This window comes from Oryctolagus cuniculus, chromosome 5 (assembly GCF_964237555.1).
Source record: "Oryctolagus cuniculus chromosome 5, mOryCun1.1, whole genome shotgun sequence".
Lineage (NCBI taxonomy): Eukaryota > Metazoa > Chordata > Mammalia > Lagomorpha > Leporidae > Oryctolagus > Oryctolagus cuniculus.
Window position 1 is genome coordinate 53,024,067 of NC_091436.1, and position 18,375 is coordinate 53,042,441.

Here is an 18,375-nt window from a genome sequence, read left to right on the forward strand (position 1 = left end):
TCTGCCTGCAGCACCGGTACCCTAGGTTCTAGTTCCAGTCGGAGCGCTGGATTCTGTCCCAGTTGCTCCTCTTCCTGTCCAGCTCTCTGCTGTGGCCTGGGAGTGCAGTGGAGGATGGCCCAAGTGCTTGGGCCCTGCACCTGCATGGGAGACCAGGAGAAGCACCTGTCTCCTGGCTTCAGATTGGTGCAGTGTGCCAGCCGCAGCAGCCATTGGAGGGTGAACCAATGGAAAAAGGAAGACCTTTCTCTCTCTCTCTCTCACTGTCCACTCTGCCTGTCCAAAAAAAAAAAAAAAAAGATTTATTTAGTTTTTAAAAGACAGGGTTACAGAGAGAGGGGGAGAGAGAGATCTTCCATTCACTGGTTCACTCCCTATGACTTTAATGGCTGGGGCTGGGCTGTGCCGGACTGCAGCCAGGAGCCAGGTGCTTCATCGGGATCTCCCAATATGGGGGCAGGGGCCCAAGCACCTGCCACTTTCCCAGGAGCTTTATCAGGGAGCTGGAATGGAAGTAGAGCAGTCAGGAATTGAACTGGCACCCATATGGGATACTGGTGTTACAGGTGGTGTATTTACCTGCATTGCCACAGCACTACCCCCCCAACTTTTTGTTTAAACATTATTTATTTGAATGGCAGAGTTCCAGAGAGAAGGGCAGAGAGAGAGATAGAGTTTCTGATATAAAAGTCTGTACATCTCTCATTAAATTCGCTGTTAAGTGCCTAATGCTTTTTGATGCTTTATAATTTTTTTTAAATTCCATGTTCTTTGTGAAATTTTTATTAATATAAAGATAACAGATTTCATGTGTTTCATAGACACAATTCTAAGAAGATAACCATACTTGCCTTCCTTCCTCCCTCCCTCAAACCCCCTACTTTTATTTTTTCTTTAATTTCTGCAATAACTTTTTTGTATTTCATATATATAGCTTTTTTTAACTTTTATTTAATGAATATAAATTTCCAAAGCACAGCTTATGGATTACAATGGCTTCCCCCCCCCATAACGTCCCTCCCACCCGCAACCCTCCCCTTTCCCACTCCCACTCCCCTTCCATTCACATCAAGATTCATTTTCGATTCTCTTTATATACAGAAAATCAGTTTAGCATACATTAAGTAAAGATTTCAACAGTTTGCTCCCACACATAAACACAAAGTGAAAAATACTGTTTGAGTACTAGTTATAGCATTAAATCTCAATGTACAGCACACTAAGGACAGAGATCCTACATGAGGAGTAAGTGCACAGTGACTCCTGTTGTTGACTTAACAAATTGACACTCTTGTTGATGGCATCAGTAATCAACCTAGGCTCTTGTCATGAGCTGCCAAGGCTATGGAAGCCCCCTGAGTTCTCTGACTCTGATCATAATTAGACAAGGCCATGGTCAAAGTGGAAGTTCTCTCCTCCCTTCAGAGAAAGGTACCTCCTTCTTCAATGACCTGTTCTTTCCACTGGGATCTCACTCGCAGAGATCTTTCATTTAGGTTCCCCACTCCCCCCAGAGTGTCTTGGCTTTCCATGCCTGAAATACTCTCATGGGCTTTTCAGCCAGATCCACATGCCTTAAGGGCTGATTCTGAGGCCAGAGTGCTGTTTGGGACATCTGCCATTCTATGGGTCTGCTGTGTATCTCACTTCCCATGTTGGATAGTTCTCTCCCTTTTTTATTCTATCAGCTAGTATTCGCAGACACTATTCTTGTTTATGTGATCCCTTTGGTTCTTAGTCCTATCATTATGATCAATTGTGAACAGAAATTGATCACTGGGACTAGTGAGATGGCATTGGTACATGCCACCTTGATGGGATTGAATAGGAATCCCCTGGTATGTTTCTAACTCTACCGTTTGAGGTAAGTCAGCTTGAGCATGTCCTGAATTGCACATCTCTTCCCTCTCTTACTTGCACTCTTATACTTAAAAGCGATCACTTTTCAGTTAAGTTTCAGCACTTAAGAAGAATTGTCTATTGATTACAGTATTCAACCAAAAGTATTAAGTAGAACAAACAAAAAAATTCTACGAGGGATAACATATTGAGTTGTTCATCAACAGTCAGGGGGAGTGCTGATCAAGTCACCGTTTCTCCTAGTGTTCATTTCACTTTAACAGGTTTCCTTTTTGGTGCTCAGTTAGTTGTCACGTATCAGGGAGAACAAGTGGTATTTGTCCCTTTGGGAATGGCTTATTTCACTCAGCATAATGTTTTCCAAATTCCTAACAGGGATCACTTTATAGCTTTGAGAGCATAATTATATTTCCCACTCTACCCTTCCTTCCTTCCTCACTCCCACCCTTCCTCTTCCTTTTTTCTTATTTTTCTGTTAATTTTTATAATGGCATACTTTCAATTTTCTTTATAATCACAAGCTTACCCTCCAACAGATAAAGAATTCAGCAAGTAGAGAGTAGAAAAATCACTGTGCCTCATGAGTATAGACAAGGACTATAAGCCATAATCAAATCTCAAAAGTCTGTTTTGCTCCTATATATTACATATTTTTGTACTCTGTATATTAGCAAATTCAAATCAGGGAAAACATATGAAATTTGTTTTTTTTTGGGACTAGATTATTTCACTAAGCATAATGGTCTCCACTTGCATCCATTTTGTTGTGAAAGACAGAATTTCATTCTCTTTTATGGCTGAGTAGTATTTCATCATGTATATATACCACAACTTCTTTATCTGGTCATCAGTTGATGGACATCTGGGTTGATTCCATATCTTAACTATTATGAATTCAGTGGCTAAAAACATGGGAATACAAGTAACTTTTTCATGTGTTGATTTCATTTCTGTTAGGTAAATTCCCAGGTGTGAGATGGCTAGGTCATATGGTAGATTTATTTTCAGATTTCTGAGGAATCTCCATACTGTCTTCCATAAAGGTTATATATACATATATATATATTCCCACCAACAGTGTTTTAGTGTACCTATTTCCCATCATCCTTGCTAACATTTGTTATTTTTTGATTTTTGGATGATAGCCATTCTAACTGGGTTGAGATGAAACCTCATTGTGGTTTTTATTTGAATTACCCTTAAATTCCATTTTCTAAATGCTCATAACTAATATGGAGAAATATAAGTTATTTTGTACTGTATTTGACTTTTTATCTTGATGCATTGTTAGATTCATTTATATGTTCTAGTGGTTTCCTTGTAGAATAATTTAGTGATGATTATAGTGATCTTATAAAATGAGTTATGAAGCATTGAGTATAAAGGTCTATAAATATCAAATGGGTAATTTTTGTTGATAGTGCTGTTAAAGTATTTTTGTCTGCTTATATTATCTATCACTGAGAAAGAGTATGTGTTAGTCTCCAGCTATGATTCTAGCTTTGCCTATAGTTCTCTTTAATTCATGTATCTAGGTACTATCATTTAGTATATTGGTTATTTATACACTTGAATATATTGCATTTTTATCATTATAAAATATCATTATTCACCTATGGTAGGAGTCTTCAAATTAAAGATTACTTTGATATTCATGTAGCCACAGCAATGTTCTTTTCTTAGGGTTTGCTTGATATCTATATTTCCATTCTGTACTTCTAATCTATTTGTGTCTGTAAAGGTATTTTTTTTTTCAAAGATTTATTTATTTGAAAGTCAGAGTTACACAAAGAGAGGAGAGGCAGAAAGAGAGAGAGCGAGAGCAAGAGAGAGAGAGAGAAAGAGAGAGGTCTTCCATCTGATGGTTCACTCCCCAACTGGCCGAAACGGCTGGAGCTGAGTCGATCCAAAGTCAGGAGCCAGGAGTTTCCTCCAGGTCTCCCATGCGGGTGCAGGGGTCCAAGGACTTGGGCCATCTTCTACTGCTATCCCAGGCCATAGCAGAGAGCTGGATTGGAAGTGGAGCAGCTGGGTTTCAAACTGGCACCTATATGGGATGCTGGAGCTTCAGGACAGGGTGTTCACCCGCTGCACCATAGCGCCAACCCTGTAAAAGTATTTGTTATGAACAGCATATTGGGATTTACTTTTTTATATAGCTTGAGAACTTCTGAGTTCTTGGTGCAGTTTCATTTAGTTTAACTGTTAATATATATATTTTTGTTAATATATTTGGATTTAAGTCTACCATCTTCATGTTTGACTTCTATTTATCTCTTCTGTTTTTTCTGTTCCTACTTCTCTGCTTTTTTGAGTGAATATAATGTTTTTTGGTATTCCATTTTGTCTCTCTCTGATGACAATGACACTTTAATTATGCCTATTTGTATTTATAGGTTGCATTAGCTATTCAAATGTTCATTTTTACATTACATATCTTCAAATTATTAAGTCAATATTCAAAAGTATACTTTACAAATTATCTTAAAACCTTCTGACTGTGTTTCCAATTATTACCCTTCCACTGTTTGTGTTCTTTTTTTTAAAATTTATTTATTTTATTTGAAAGTGAGAGTTACAGAGAGAGAGAGAGATAGAGAGAGAGGTCTTCCTTCCGTTGGGTCACTCCCCAATTGGCTGCAACAGCCAGAGCTGTGCTGATTCGAAGCCAGGAGCCAGGAGCTTCTTCCGGGTCTCCCATGCGGGTGCAGGGGCTCAAGGACTTGTGCCATCTTATACTGCTTTCCCAGGCCATAGCAGAGAGCTGGATGGGAAGTGGAGCAGCTGTGTCTTGAACCGGCGCCCATATGGGATGATGGCGCTTCAGGCCAGGGTGTTAACCCACTGCACCACAGCACTGGCCCCTGTTTGTGTTCTTGTTGCTGAATTTTTTGCTTCTAATCATACTATAAAATCCAAAAATGCTCCCTTTGACTGGTTCACTACCCAAATGACCAATGCTGGGCTGGGCTAAAGCCAGGAGCTGGGAAACAACACAGGTCTCTCATTTGATTGACAGGAAACTAATTACTTGAGCCATCACTGCTGCCTCCTGAGGTCTGCATCAGCAGGAAGCTGGGGTCAGGAGTTGGAACCGGGTATTGTGCTCGGGCACTCTGATGTGGGACACAGGTGTATTAACCAGCATCTTAGCTATTAGGCTCAATGAGTTCCGTGTTATTTTTATGTTAAACAGTGATAGCATTTAGTTTCAAGAAAGTAGTTACATATGTGAAATTTAAATATAGAATGTCAGATCTTTTACAGGACAAATTTATAGCTCATCATATTTCAGAGATGTTCATAAATTTGTCTAATGTCACATAGATAATTAGAGGAATTATAAAGAAAGAATAAAGTAAAGCAAAAGGTCATATTCTAGGGGAGAAATTTCCAATATTGGGTTGTTGGGTCCCCCAAGAGGTTCATGGGCCCCAGGGATGTTTGTTCATGTTCTGAAATTTAGAATTCATATCTTTCACCAAATTTTCAAAAAAATTATCAGCTTGCAAAAGCCAAAAATTCCTGCTTGGTAAAGATAACATAAGAATACCTACAGATTTAAAAAAAATCCTTTTTTTCACAGATGAAAAAACCTCAAAATATTAAACATATAATACATAAAACACAATACACATCTGATTAGCCTGTTAGTTCAGATCAGGTAGGGCACAGCATTACGGCTAGTTCCCCATCTGTGAACCAGAGAGAAATCAGTCACTTTCCCTGTTGACCTGCCAAGTGCCTGTCTGAAGTGACATACAGAGTGTTCAGAATTAGTGTCCTGAAGGGTCAAGGTCCCTTCTTGGTGTCTGTTTATCCCAGAGGGCTCCTTAACTGGCGTTCTTTGGCAGTTCAAATTCTCAGGCATCACAGACAGAGGAAGGGAGTTTCCTCTTAAAGGTTAGTGTGTCTCCTGGTCTGTATGCACAGTGGAATACAGCAGCTCTTGGTGAGATTACACTTGTCTCCCAAGTAAATCTTTCCTGTTAATCATAACAAAGGAAAAAGGAAATTGTAAAGAGATAGGAATTCTAGAGCCATCTTACAAGAAAATTTTTTCCAATATGTAACCAAAATTTCTTCTTTTGCATTTTAAGATCCTGTCCTTTAGTTTAGGTCAACCCTGCTCAGTACAGTATAATACAAACACATATATAAATGGTAAATTTCCCAGTTACTTCATTAAAAAAGTAAAACCATATAGGAAAACTTAATTTTAATAATATATGTTATAGAATATATGAAATATTATCACTTCAATATGTAATCTAAATTAAAATTATTAATAAGCTGTTTTATGTTTGTTTTTGTATTATTCTTAGATGTTGATTGTGAATATTTATAGCACATTTTAATTTTGACACTAAATTTTTGTAGGAAATAGTTGATCTGTATTTGAATCCTAAAATTACTAAGAAAAAGTTAACAGGTGACAAAGTTGATCTGTCTACCCAAGTTACTTAAATAATTAAATGTTTTATAACAAATTATACATTCATATGATTCATAACATTAATCAGATATAGTTTTTTCTATTTAAGTTAATTAAATTAAATAACACCAAGATCTCAGCTCCTCAATTGTACTGTATATATTTCAAAGACACAGTAGTCACATGTGGCTATCACTTTGGATATAATATAGTCCTAGCTTATTGTAAGGATGAGATCAGCTGTGTGTTATATTCTGGACTTGAGAACCTAAATTAAGCTGCCTTTCAAACTGCTCTTCCCTCTATTTATAAAAGAATAAACCTACAACTAGTAGAAAGCACTTCTGACTGGAGATTAAAAAGCATGTACCTGTCATGAAAGTTCAGGTATATTTAGTTATGTCAGCACTGACTATGCTGCTACAAAAAAAGTCTACATCCTTGATGTTCACTTTGCCTGAAATGTTCCTGCAACCCAATCCCTTGACTAACTCATGTTTAGTCTTCATGGCTTTAATGAGACATTGCTTTGCATGGAGGACCCAGTTAGACTTTCCAACTAAGAAACCCACTTTGCTCTTCCTTTTATAGCGCCATTCAGCAGTGCAGTAATTTGCTAATTACTTCCCTTTTCAGCTAACCTATATATTCTATGAAGGCAGTGATTATGTTTGTCTTACTGTTATATTTATAGTGGCTAACATAGAACTAGCCTAATAACATTGACTGAATGAGTGAATAAGTGGGTGAATCAATTCTCAATAAAGTAACCTCAGCTGACTTTTATACAAGCGAACTTAAAAAGTTTGTGGAAAATGGAATTCAGAGATTTGTTTTTTTGTGAAAGTTCTCTTGAAATCCACACATAGTTTTTTCATTATATACATTTCCCATGAATTTTTGAAAATCGTTCATTCACATCTCATGCCTCACAGAAGGGTTTGCTGTGTAAACACCTTTTTACTAATTATTGCTTGGGTTTTGATTCAAGTCTAGCTTTGCATTTTGTTGAGGGGCTGTTGTAGAGTAGACCCCCTGAATGTGAGGAGGCTGTGTTGAAACTTTGTTGAAAACCAGAGATCAAGAATTTTGGGGTCAATCCAGACATTCAGGAGACTTTCACAGGAGAGAGAGGTCTTCAGCAGGATAAAAGGGGCAGTCCAAGCCAGTGGCAACTAAGGGATATCCATTCTGGCCCTGCAAGGGAACGCTGTTGTGGAGACAGACTTGGGAATGTTGAAACCTATATATACAATCTTGGAAGCAAGGCTGTTATTGATGCACTCACCTGTGTAAGCTGCAGTGGCTCTGCAAGTGGTCCAGGATGGCCAGCCTCCTCAGACTGTGTGTGCTCTGCTTGGTGAGCAACCTTGTATTTGGAATTTGGCTTTATGTATCTTAGGAGGTCACTGCCGGAATTATGGCATAATGGGTAATAGTTGCCGCCTGCGACACCTGCGTCCCGTGTGGACCCAGCTGCTCCACTTCCAATCCAACTCCCTGCTAACATGTCTGGGGAAGCAGCAGAAGATGGCCCAAGTGCTTGGGCCCCTGTATCCATGTAGAGACCTGGAAGAAGCTCCTAGCTCCTGCCTTCATCCTGGCCCAGCCCCAGCCATTGTGGCCATTTAAGGAGTGAACCAGAGACTGCAAGATCTCTCTGTCTGTCTCTCCCTCTGTCTCTATAGCTCTCTCTATCTCTTTTTTAAGTTTTATTTATTTATTTGAAAGTCAGTGTTAGAGAGGAGAGGCAGAAGAGAGAGAGAAAGAGAGAGAGAGAGAGAGAGAGACAGAGAGAGAGGTCTTCCATCTGCTGGTTCACTCTCCAATTGGCTGCAATGGCTGGATCTGCTCCAATCCGATGCCAGGAGCCAGGAGCTTCTTTTGGATTGGCCATGCAGATGCAGGGGCCCAAGGACTTGGATCATCTTCCACTGCTTTCCCAGGCCATAGCAGAGAGCTGGACTGGAAATGGAGCAGCCGGGACTTGAACTGGCACTTGGTGCCGGCACTGCAGACAACAGCTTTACCTGCTACACTACAGCACTGGCCCCTGTAACTCTGCCTTCCAAAAAAAAATCTTAAAAAATAAAAAAAATAAAAAAAGAAGGGCACTGGAAAGTTCTGACAAGTAGAGACAATAAAGTATAAAATTAAGCAATTCAGTGAAAGTCCCAACCAGATTAATAGGTATTAATAAATAGCATTTTACTAGAGAGGGGATTATGGGAATAAAACTGATGAATATATTTGTTTAAGATTCTCAGTTCCCAGCTGTGATTCTCTGGGGTGGTTCCCACTTTCTCAAGGAAGTATTATGAAATTATCAAAACCAAACGTTTACTTATTTTTTAATTCTAAATTCATACTTTATACTCTTCTGAAGAGGGAAATGTCAACACTCTAAAAGATTTACATAAATCCTTAAAAAAATCAAACCAGGGGTGGGTGTTTGGCCTCACAGTTAAGGGACTGGGTAAGATGCCTGCATCATACATTAAAGCGCCTGGGTGCTGCATTAATTCCCAGGCACTGGTGCTGGCTTTATTAGTTAGGTTCCTGCAACCCACACTGGAGACTGGGATTTTATTCATGGTTCCCAGCTTTGCCTCCCAATCCCAACCCCAGCTACTCTTGGCGTTTGGGGAGGCAACAAGCAGATGGAAGATCTCTGTTCATGTCTGTCTGTCTTTCTAATTGTGTGCATGTGCACACGCACACAGAAATAAATTAAACCATCACTCCAAAACACAGCGAATTGCTGAGATAGTTTTTACTGAGTACTAGGCAACTAGCATAATTTTGAAAACACCAAACATAATTATAAGTAAAAATCATTGTTAAATTCCCTTTTATTGATTAAAAAAACCGCTAACAGTAATTTAAACAATGGTCTGTTGGCTTGAATTCCCTAGTCTGAAAAGAAACCTTTTGACTAAGCTGTAGATGATAAGCATCACCGAAGTTTAGGTAGCTGTGAGCAGCATAAAGTAAAGGACCAGACGGGCTAGAATAATGAATGGCAAGTAAATAAGTTGACTAAGAGTAGGAAGGAGGCTCAATGAGAGGAAAATATTCAATAGATTTGTCTTCTGGGTTGATCTTTGTCTGTCTTGTTATACCTGCATTTTCTTGATGGGGTGGTGAAGGTGACAAAATTGATTTTTAAGTCTATCTTTTTTATTTTTTGATAAAGCAATGATGAAATGGGATCAACTTCACCCATATGCTGGATTGTTGTTATTGTTATACGCACATTTATAGGTGGTTAAATAAGAGCTTAAAATGTGTGCCTGGAGCTAGGGGTTCCATGCAGTTTTTCCTGTTTCTGAAGTATCCCCTGCACCACAAATTTATTAGCTCCTGGTGAGGCATAGCCTTACCCAGGAGTGAGAATATTCATGTGGGTTTGTAGGCCAGGTCTTCGTGGCCTCCTATGAACTGGGTTAGATGTCAGGTGGCTGCTGGAGTGAAGGCTGTTGGGTAGAGTGGAAGCATGTCCACCCAGGCCAGTGTCAGAGTTTAGGACAAACCTGGATTGCAACAGAACTGTTTTAGGGACTGGAAGCTTCATGGCCACCACGTGCAGGCACTGTGGACACATGCTGGCAAAATCTGGCCCCCTGGGTGCTTCCCGTCTTCAAATTCCTAAAACTGAGCTTCCTTTTTTTTTAAGCTACAATGACACTACCTAACTCTGTCTCCTATGTGGTTTGCTGCATTGTCCTGGGTTGATCTCAAAGCCCTTCTACATCACACCTTTGAGCCTTGGGTACAGATATCAAATTTATATGATTTTTTTTTACTAGTTTCATTTCTGAATAGTAACCTATTTCCAAGTCTTATGAACATTCCGTCTCATTTCTTTCTTCTGCTAAGGCAAGTATTATCAGAACCAATGGGATAAACCAAATATGTGATCCATGTGCTAATGAAATACTGAAAATTCAGCGTGTGCAGGTGATGTAGACTAGCCTCTAAATCACAAGATTTTGAAAGCTGCCAACTGTGTAAACACTCTTGCTGTGTTGTGACATCATATTGATAAGAAAAGCCCCTAGACAATTATTTTAGGAAGCCCCTAGACAATTGTTTTAGGTGTAATACTTAAAAATGTAAAAAAAATTAATTTCATTTGGGTCTATAAATAATTACAATTATTATTGCTAAGTATTTGTTTTCTATACATGAACACACACAGATACTCATGGACACATCTTGTCTTGAGTACTTGCATGTACCAGTGCTTCTCTCATTACAGACATGCACACTAACTGGTGTTGTGTTTTGGCAGCACTGGGGATACCACCATCACAGAGTTTGCAGCCTGGAGTTCTTCGGAAATTTCACAGAATGCATTGATGTACTATAGTGGTCGGCTCTTCTGGATCAATGGTTTTAGGATTATCACTGCTCAGGAAATAGGTCAGAGAACCAGTGTGTCTGTTTCAGAACCAGCCAAATTTAATCAATTCACAATTATTCAGACATCTCTCAAACCTCTGCCAGGTAAGATACCTCTCTCCCTGACACCTTCTGTTAAATAAATATTTTGGTTCAGACTTTTCCTTAAGAATTATGGAAAAAAAGGTTTTGTTTGTATCCACTGGTTTGCTCATGGTCAGTTTAATCCAAATCAAAATTTTACAGCTCAAAAAACTCAGAAAAATGATTTTTCAGATATATTAAAGGAAAAGAAATTTTTTGTTCTGGTTGTAATTATTAATAATTGGCTGTTCATGATTTTCAGTGTTGAGCCATAGTCCTACATCCTTTCTTATTCTATTTCTTTCTTTTATCCTGTAGGAAACTTTTCCTTTACCCCTAAGGTTATCCCTGATCCTGTTCAAGAGTCTTCATTTAGGATTGAAGGAAATGCTTCCAGTTTTCAAATCCTGTGGGATGCTCCCCCTGCAGTAGACTGGGGTATAGTTTTCTACAGTGTGGAATTTAGTACTCATTCTAAGGTATGTGTTGGTTCTAGTAACTTCCATTTCCCAAGCTGATAAACTGCATGATATGCCCGCATTGACTTGTCCTTTTTTCACTTATTCAAGCCCATCTTCTTTGCCATTTTCATTTGTTTAGAGTTAGTCTCTGATTGTTTTGTACTAACAGTTATGTCAGACAAACTTCAGTCTGTGGTAAAATAAGAGACTTACTAAAATTAGAGTTTGTGAACCAAAGTTTGGATATTTTAGCTGATTAGAGATGAAAATGCTATAATTATTCCCCTAATAAAATAATGTTTTGTGCTTATATATTTTAGTTCCTGGATAGTGAACAACAGCCTTTACCTGTATTTACTGTGGAAGGGCTGGAGCCCTATGCCTTGTTTAATCTTTCTGTCACTCCTTATACCTACTGGGGAAAAGGTCCCAAAACATCTCTATCACTTCGAGCACCTGAAACAGGTACAGGGATTAAAATCTGTCTTTAAGGAAAAAAACGAAGAATCTCACCTTCCATAATCTAGAATGGGTTGTTAATAATATTTTAAAATGAATTTTAGTTTTGTAGATGTGTTTTGATTCAATATTCTTTCAATGACTTTTTAGGGATTAGAATAATACCCTTAAATATATCTACATAGATTGTTCCAAAAGAATATTTCAGTTTTTTTAATGACTGTCACTTGATTGTAGTGATATATGATATAGAAACCTGTTTCAGGTAAACTGTGAAACAACTTCACAAGGAAAATGAACATTTAAGAGCAGAGGTATTTTCTTAGAAGGCAGGTTGTTTTCTTAGGTGGTAACTGAGACTTTTCTGTGAGTGAATAACTGATGTCTACATTGAATGGTCATTTTTAATCTGTTTAAAAGAAGACATTAGGAATATCTTTACATGTGTATATGAAGAAGGTGCACAAAACCCACTTTATATGTGTCATGCCTTTATTAAACATTTACTGCATAACCCATCATGTGTCAGAAACATCATTTCATTGGATCCTCACACATTTCTGAGGTTGGTAGGACAGATGTTGTTATCTTGATTATGCTAGTGAGAAAATCAGGTCCCATTGTTGCCTAATGGGAAATGGTTACTAAGTCTGAGGGCTGGGGCTTAATCCAGACTTTTCACTACCATTTTATCAGACCTGCATTCAGTCATTTCTACAAATATGGGTAAATGATATTTTCTTATTGGTCTAATTTATGTAAATATCCTAGCAGAGGACCTGGCAGGTGGTAAGAGCTCAATAAACATAGCTATCCATTCACCATTGCATTTTGTACTGTTAAGATTCGTTCAACCATATTTATCCACGAGTCTCATGACAGGAACATAGTGGAGCCTGGGCAGGTTCTGGAGCAGTTAGCGTTTGGATCCAGGTATGCTCTGTTTCAGATTGCTTTGGGACATCAACTTTGGCTGGATTGTACTGTGGAAATGGACTTGACTGCATCCAACAGGGATCCACTGGGAGCTAAGGTCAACATATGCTGGATGCTGGAGGCACTAAAGACAAATCATAAGATTTAGCCCTTGCCTTCAAGAAATTTACAATATCCAGGGAATTATTCAAATTGATCAATATTTATTAAGCACTTACTGTGTGCCAGTCCTATACTAAATTTGAGGATATGTAACAAGGAATAAGAGTACAAAGAGGCATCTGATGTGAGAAGTACAATGTAAGACTAAATAACAGTGTTAGTGGTGAACATTAAGAAGCAGCATGATTGGAATGGGGGAGATGGTTGGGACCTGTGAAAGAGTACCAAGAAAGAAAAGGGAGTTTAGGGTAATATGACTTGGAAATCAGGCAGAGAAATTTCTCTTGATTAAAGGACTGAGAAATTGAATGGCTTGATTTGGCTCTGTCAAGATATACTCTTGGGATGACACCAGCCTTCTCCAAAACTTCCTGCCTCCTAAGGGTTCAGAGTGAAAGGGTCTGAATCTCTGTGCTACATTTTACACCATCACGTGGCTCAAGGCTGCTTAGACTTACTACCTTCCCTCCTGATGACTGAAATGTCCATGTCCAGCTAAAGCACTTTTTTAGGATGAGAGTCAATGTTGAATTGTTTAAAGAGAATCAGCTGCTTTCCATCTACACAGGGCACAGGTGAGAAAGGTGTGCTTAAGTGGTAGTAGGAGGGATTTGGATTGGTCCCAAGGAAAACTTCCCTGTTACTATGACTTGCTGAAATATCAGGATAGGGTCCTGAAGAAATAAATGGAATATTCTCTCCTTAAGATCATTAAGAATGAGATAGATTTGGTATATCTGTCTAAAATGTGAAATACTTACTTCTAAGATATTCCATACTCTGACCAGGAGTGGTAAAAAGCCTTATATTCTTGTCTGTCCTGTGTCTCTGCTTCTCAGTTCCATCAGCACCAGAGAACCCCAGAATATTTGTATTACCAAGTGGAAAACACTACAACAAGAATGAAGTTGTGGTGGAATTTAGGTGGAATAAACCTATGCATGAAAATGGTGTATTAACAAGATTTGAAATTTTCTATCAAATATCCAACCAAAGTGACACAAACAAAACATTTGAAGACTGGATTGCTGTCAACGTCACTCCCTCAGTGATGTCTTTTCAACTTGAGGCCATGAGCCCTGGGTACATTGTTTCCTTCCAGGTATGAGACAGAAAACTGGGATATGGGAGATTTAATAGTGCAGCAGCATCTTAAAGGACTAGGTTAAGAATCTGTCACTCTGTCAGAGATTTGAGGTGTAGTGTTATCATAAGGGTCAAGTACGAACTACTTGAGGTATTGTGATACCTTAGTACTTGAGCACTGTAGAGTATACTTGAGGTACTATATAGTATACAGTACATTTGAGGTACACTGCAGTCATGGGGTCAAATACAGAGAGAAGAAGGGACAGCTTGGGTAAGAGATATCTTGACAACTTCCTCACCTTCAGGGTAATTTTCAGATTCAGGATAGAGTACTTCTTGGGAAGATACTACAGGTCATGTTCTGTGGTAGGTACTTTAATATTCGTTATCTCATTTGATCCTCATACTGCGAAGTGAACTAGTTAGTTACCAAACTGCATGACTAGGAATTGGTGTGCCATCATCTGATGTCTGCTGTCCTTTCCACTATATCACACTTCCATTAATGATAGATGGCTTGATGATTTTCATATTCTGCTTCAATCTCCATGTTGTGATGATGTTATATATAGTTAAAGTTAATTTCTGCTTTTTTTGAGTGAGAAATAATGTTTTGCAGATTTGAGTTTCCTATAGATCAATTTTTTTTGCAAACTTCTAACTTAATAATTATCTGATAATTTTTAAGTCTACATGTTCTTACAGAAAATAAAGCATAAAGTTTAAAAATAGCACATATTTCTGTTTGTTAAGAATAATGACTGTTCCAATTAAATATTATGGCTAAGTATATTAGTTTCAAATTTCAGTCATTACAGCACCATGCAAAGTGGTGTATATGATTATCACTTATGAGTCCTGTGCAAAAGTGAAGCCTACTTGATATAAGAATATATATCACCATTATAAATCATGCAAAGATAGGAATATAAAGATTATAATGAAGTGTACTTGGAGTATAGCAAAAACAATCCAATTTTTATTGATTGAGGGAGCACTTGAAGCTCTATTTTTAAAGGTAATTATTATGGATGTCAATTTTTTGTAGGGTATTGTACATTTGCTGGGTTTTTAAATGGAAATGATTTATTATAAACAAATTATATCTAAAAAAAATAAGTGCTTTACTATTAGAATATGGCCTGGAACAGTGGAAAGAAAATTGTCTGGATATCAGAAGACTTGATTCTTATGCCAATTTCTTTATGTGTTATTGTGGATGAGTTACTTATCTTCATTATAATACAGGTCCAGGTTCTACTGCTAGGAGTTGTGAGGATCAAAAGAGATAGTGTATATGAAAATGATTTGAAATGCACAATAATTTTTAACTGTCAGTTTAAATTTTTATTTTATAAATATCCTTTTTAAAAAGTACAGTACATTTAGTTATTGGGAGCTTCTAGATGTATAATTCAAGATGAGTGGAAGTGTATTACAATCCATACAGTTTTGTCTTTGTTCAGTGTTTTGCATAACTTAATTTTGGAAATAACAAGAGACTTTTCATTTTAAAATATTTGAGAAGTAAAAATGTTGTATGTTCAAGGTGTATAGCATGATAATTTAATGTGAGTATACATTGTAATGATTATCACAAATTAACACACACATCACTGTTCACACTGTACGTTAAGTTCCCAGACCTTTTTTAGACTTTTTTTTGGCAGTACAGATTGGTGCAATTTATTTATACTTTCCAAGATCAAGAAACCCAATAACATCAGTATGGGACATTATTTTTACTGTAGTTATATATTGCTTTATATTTATATATAAGTAACTGTTAGAAACTATTAATAATCTGTGTCAGGAGTGTGAAGTGAAACATTTCATAACTTATTAGTCTCAAAACTTACTGCCACTGACAACACTGTTAAGTGCAGTTTTTTGTTTTCTTTCTTTTAGGTTAGAGTCTTCACATCCAAGGGGCCAGGGCCGTTTTCTGACGTAGTAAAGTCTAAAACATCAGGTATTTGTTATCTAAAAACTGTACAATTGGCAACTTAAATGTACCTCCCTCCTGCAACTAGTTTCTTTGAGGATATAAACACCATATCTGAGCTGAAGTTACAGTCAAATAAAATAATCAATTTTTATCATCAACAAGAAAGATGTTTAAACAACCTGTGATTGGAGAGCTTAGTGCCTTCATGGAAACTTGGGTATTAGCTGGCCACAAAGGGGTCTATAGTTCAATATTGCTTCTGTGACTCAAGAGACTTTGCTAATCCAAAAATAGTTTTTTCATCTATGTTACCCAATTGTTTTATGTTTGTAGAAATCAACCCATTTCCTTACCTCATAACTCTTCTTGGCAACAAGATAGATTTTTTAGATATGGATCAAAATCAAGTTGTGTGGACATTTTCATCAGAAAGAGACATGGGTGCAGTGAGTTACACAGCTGATGACAAGATGGGCTATTATACCCAAGGAGACACACTCTTCCTTCTCAACTTGCACAACCATTCCAGCTCTGAGGTATTTTCTCATGTAACTCTTTTGAAAAGAAGGAAGTGAAATATTTGCATATCACAATTATCTGTTGATTAAAATGACTAGCCAGCAGCTGAGCCATTAATATTTGAACGATTGAAAAGGGCAGATATTGTATAATCATTTAGCCATAAATAAATACAGAGTAGGTTTAGGCAAATGTCATTCAGGATTAATTCAGCAAATGGTTATCAAGTTTAAGGCACTGTGTTAGATCCTAGGTAACAGAGGAAAAAATTCCAGGCTTCTGCTCATAACAATTTATCTAATATTAATTTAACAATAGGAAGGCAGGATTTCATGCTTAAGGGGATGAGTTTTTGGAATCTGACTACCTAGAATTTATTTCTGGCCTCACCATTTACTAGTCTGCATCCATGGACAAATTATTTAACATCTGTGGTAAAAGTAGTACTTCATCATAGAGTTCCCTTGAAAATTACATGAGAGTTTACGTAAAACACTTAGCACCATGCCTGGCATGGAGAAGGCATTCGCTAAATGGTAGCTAATAAAGATAAACTAGTATGTATTACTGCTATGCTGAGAGCAGGATGGGGTGGAGTTACAGAGAATGAACACCCAATCCAGAGTAGGATAGCTTAACAGACATTGCCAGGTCTGAAATTTAAACAGGAGGCTATTTATGCATTTTGCTATCTGATTTCTCTAGGGTTAAGACCCAAACCAAGACGGATACAAGTGAAAAAATGGGTACAGAATTAGGGAAGAATAAGCAACTGAAGTAAAATAAACAATAAAGAATTCAGAATGTTCAGCCTGAGACAATTAAAATGTTATCAGAAATTGGGTAGGTAAGGTTAAATAAGGGTTTGAGCTAGCTGATAGACAGAGGTGAGAAAAGAGAGGATAAGTTGGGGAGATATGGAAAATTGGACTAGTTTGGTATAGGCAGTAATGTGAGGAAGAAGGAAGCAGCAACTTCTGTTAGGACAGGCTCCCCAGGTGATTGTTGAGAATCCATATGAATGTAAAATACTAGAGAAAAGGAGATTTCACAGTAGGATGATGAATTCTGTCTTTGGGGGCCTTTCACATGGAGAAGTTCAATAGGTAGTTTGATAATAACTCAGTGAGTGATGGTGCCCGAAGATGTGGATTTTTAACATTGGTCTATGGATGGATTGCAGTTGAAAATATAGTTGGAATGATCTAGTAAAAAATATACAAAGGGAGAAGTGGACACGTGTTACAATAATAGAGAATCTAGGATTGCTAAAGTTTTGGATTATAATCCAAAGTAGATATGTAGAAAATATGGGTATTTACAAGAAAGTCTTTAAATAAAAAAAAGTAACAGTATCTTTTTGACTGTGTTCTCTGTCTTCATAAGCTATTCCGAGATGCACTGGCTCTTGATATCAAAGTTATTACAGTTGACTGGATTTCAAGGCACCTGTACTTTGCACTGAAAGAATCACAAAACGGAATACAAATATTTGATGTTGATCTTGAACACAAAGTGAAATACCCCAAGGAGCTGAAGATTTGTAACAGGAATTCAACAATAATTTCTTTTTCTGTGTATCCTCTTTTAAGGTATATCAGGTTTTTTTTTTTTTTTTTTGCCAGTCAGAGTTAGACAGTGAGAGAGAGAGAGACAGAGAGAGAGATATAGACAGTGAGAGGGAGACAGAGAGAAAGGTCTTCCTTCCGTTGGTTCACTCCCCTAATGGTCGCTACCGCTGGTGCTGCACGGATCTGAAGCCAGGAGCCGGGTACTTCTTCCGGGTCTCCCATGTGGGTGCAGGGACCCAAGCACTTGGGCCATCCTTCGTTGCCTTCCTGGGCCACAGCAGAGAACTAGAGTGGAAGAGGAGCAACCGGGACTAGTACTCGGCGCCCCAACTGGGACTAGAACCTGGGATGCTGGCACCGCAGGCAGAGGATTAGCCAAATGAGCCACGGTGCCAGCCTAAGGTTTATCAGTTTATGTATGTAATGCAATAGACATATTTAAAAAAA

General features: G+C 37.8%; 1 protein-coding gene across 3 annotated transcripts in view; it reads left to right on the forward strand.

Moving 5' to 3' along the window:
- ROS1 (ROS proto-oncogene 1, receptor tyrosine kinase) overlaps nucleotides 1-18,375 on the forward strand; it is a 176,889-nt gene that overhangs the window by 72,159 nt on the left and 86,355 nt on the right. For all 3 annotated transcript variants that reach the window (XM_070073675.1, XM_070073674.1, XM_051855385.2), the window contains 7 exons: nucleotides 10,590-10,804; nucleotides 11,102-11,262; nucleotides 11,565-11,709; nucleotides 13,641-13,903; nucleotides 15,799-15,862; nucleotides 16,172-16,374; nucleotides 17,744-17,949. In XM_070073675.1, coding sequence (XP_069929776.1) covers nucleotides 10,590-10,804; nucleotides 11,102-11,262; nucleotides 11,565-11,709; nucleotides 13,641-13,903; nucleotides 15,799-15,862; nucleotides 16,172-16,374; nucleotides 17,744-17,949 — 1,257 coding nt within the window. The remainder of the gene's footprint in view (nucleotides 1-10,589; nucleotides 10,805-11,101; nucleotides 11,263-11,564; nucleotides 11,710-13,640; nucleotides 13,904-15,798; nucleotides 15,863-16,171; nucleotides 16,375-17,743; nucleotides 17,950-18,375) is intronic.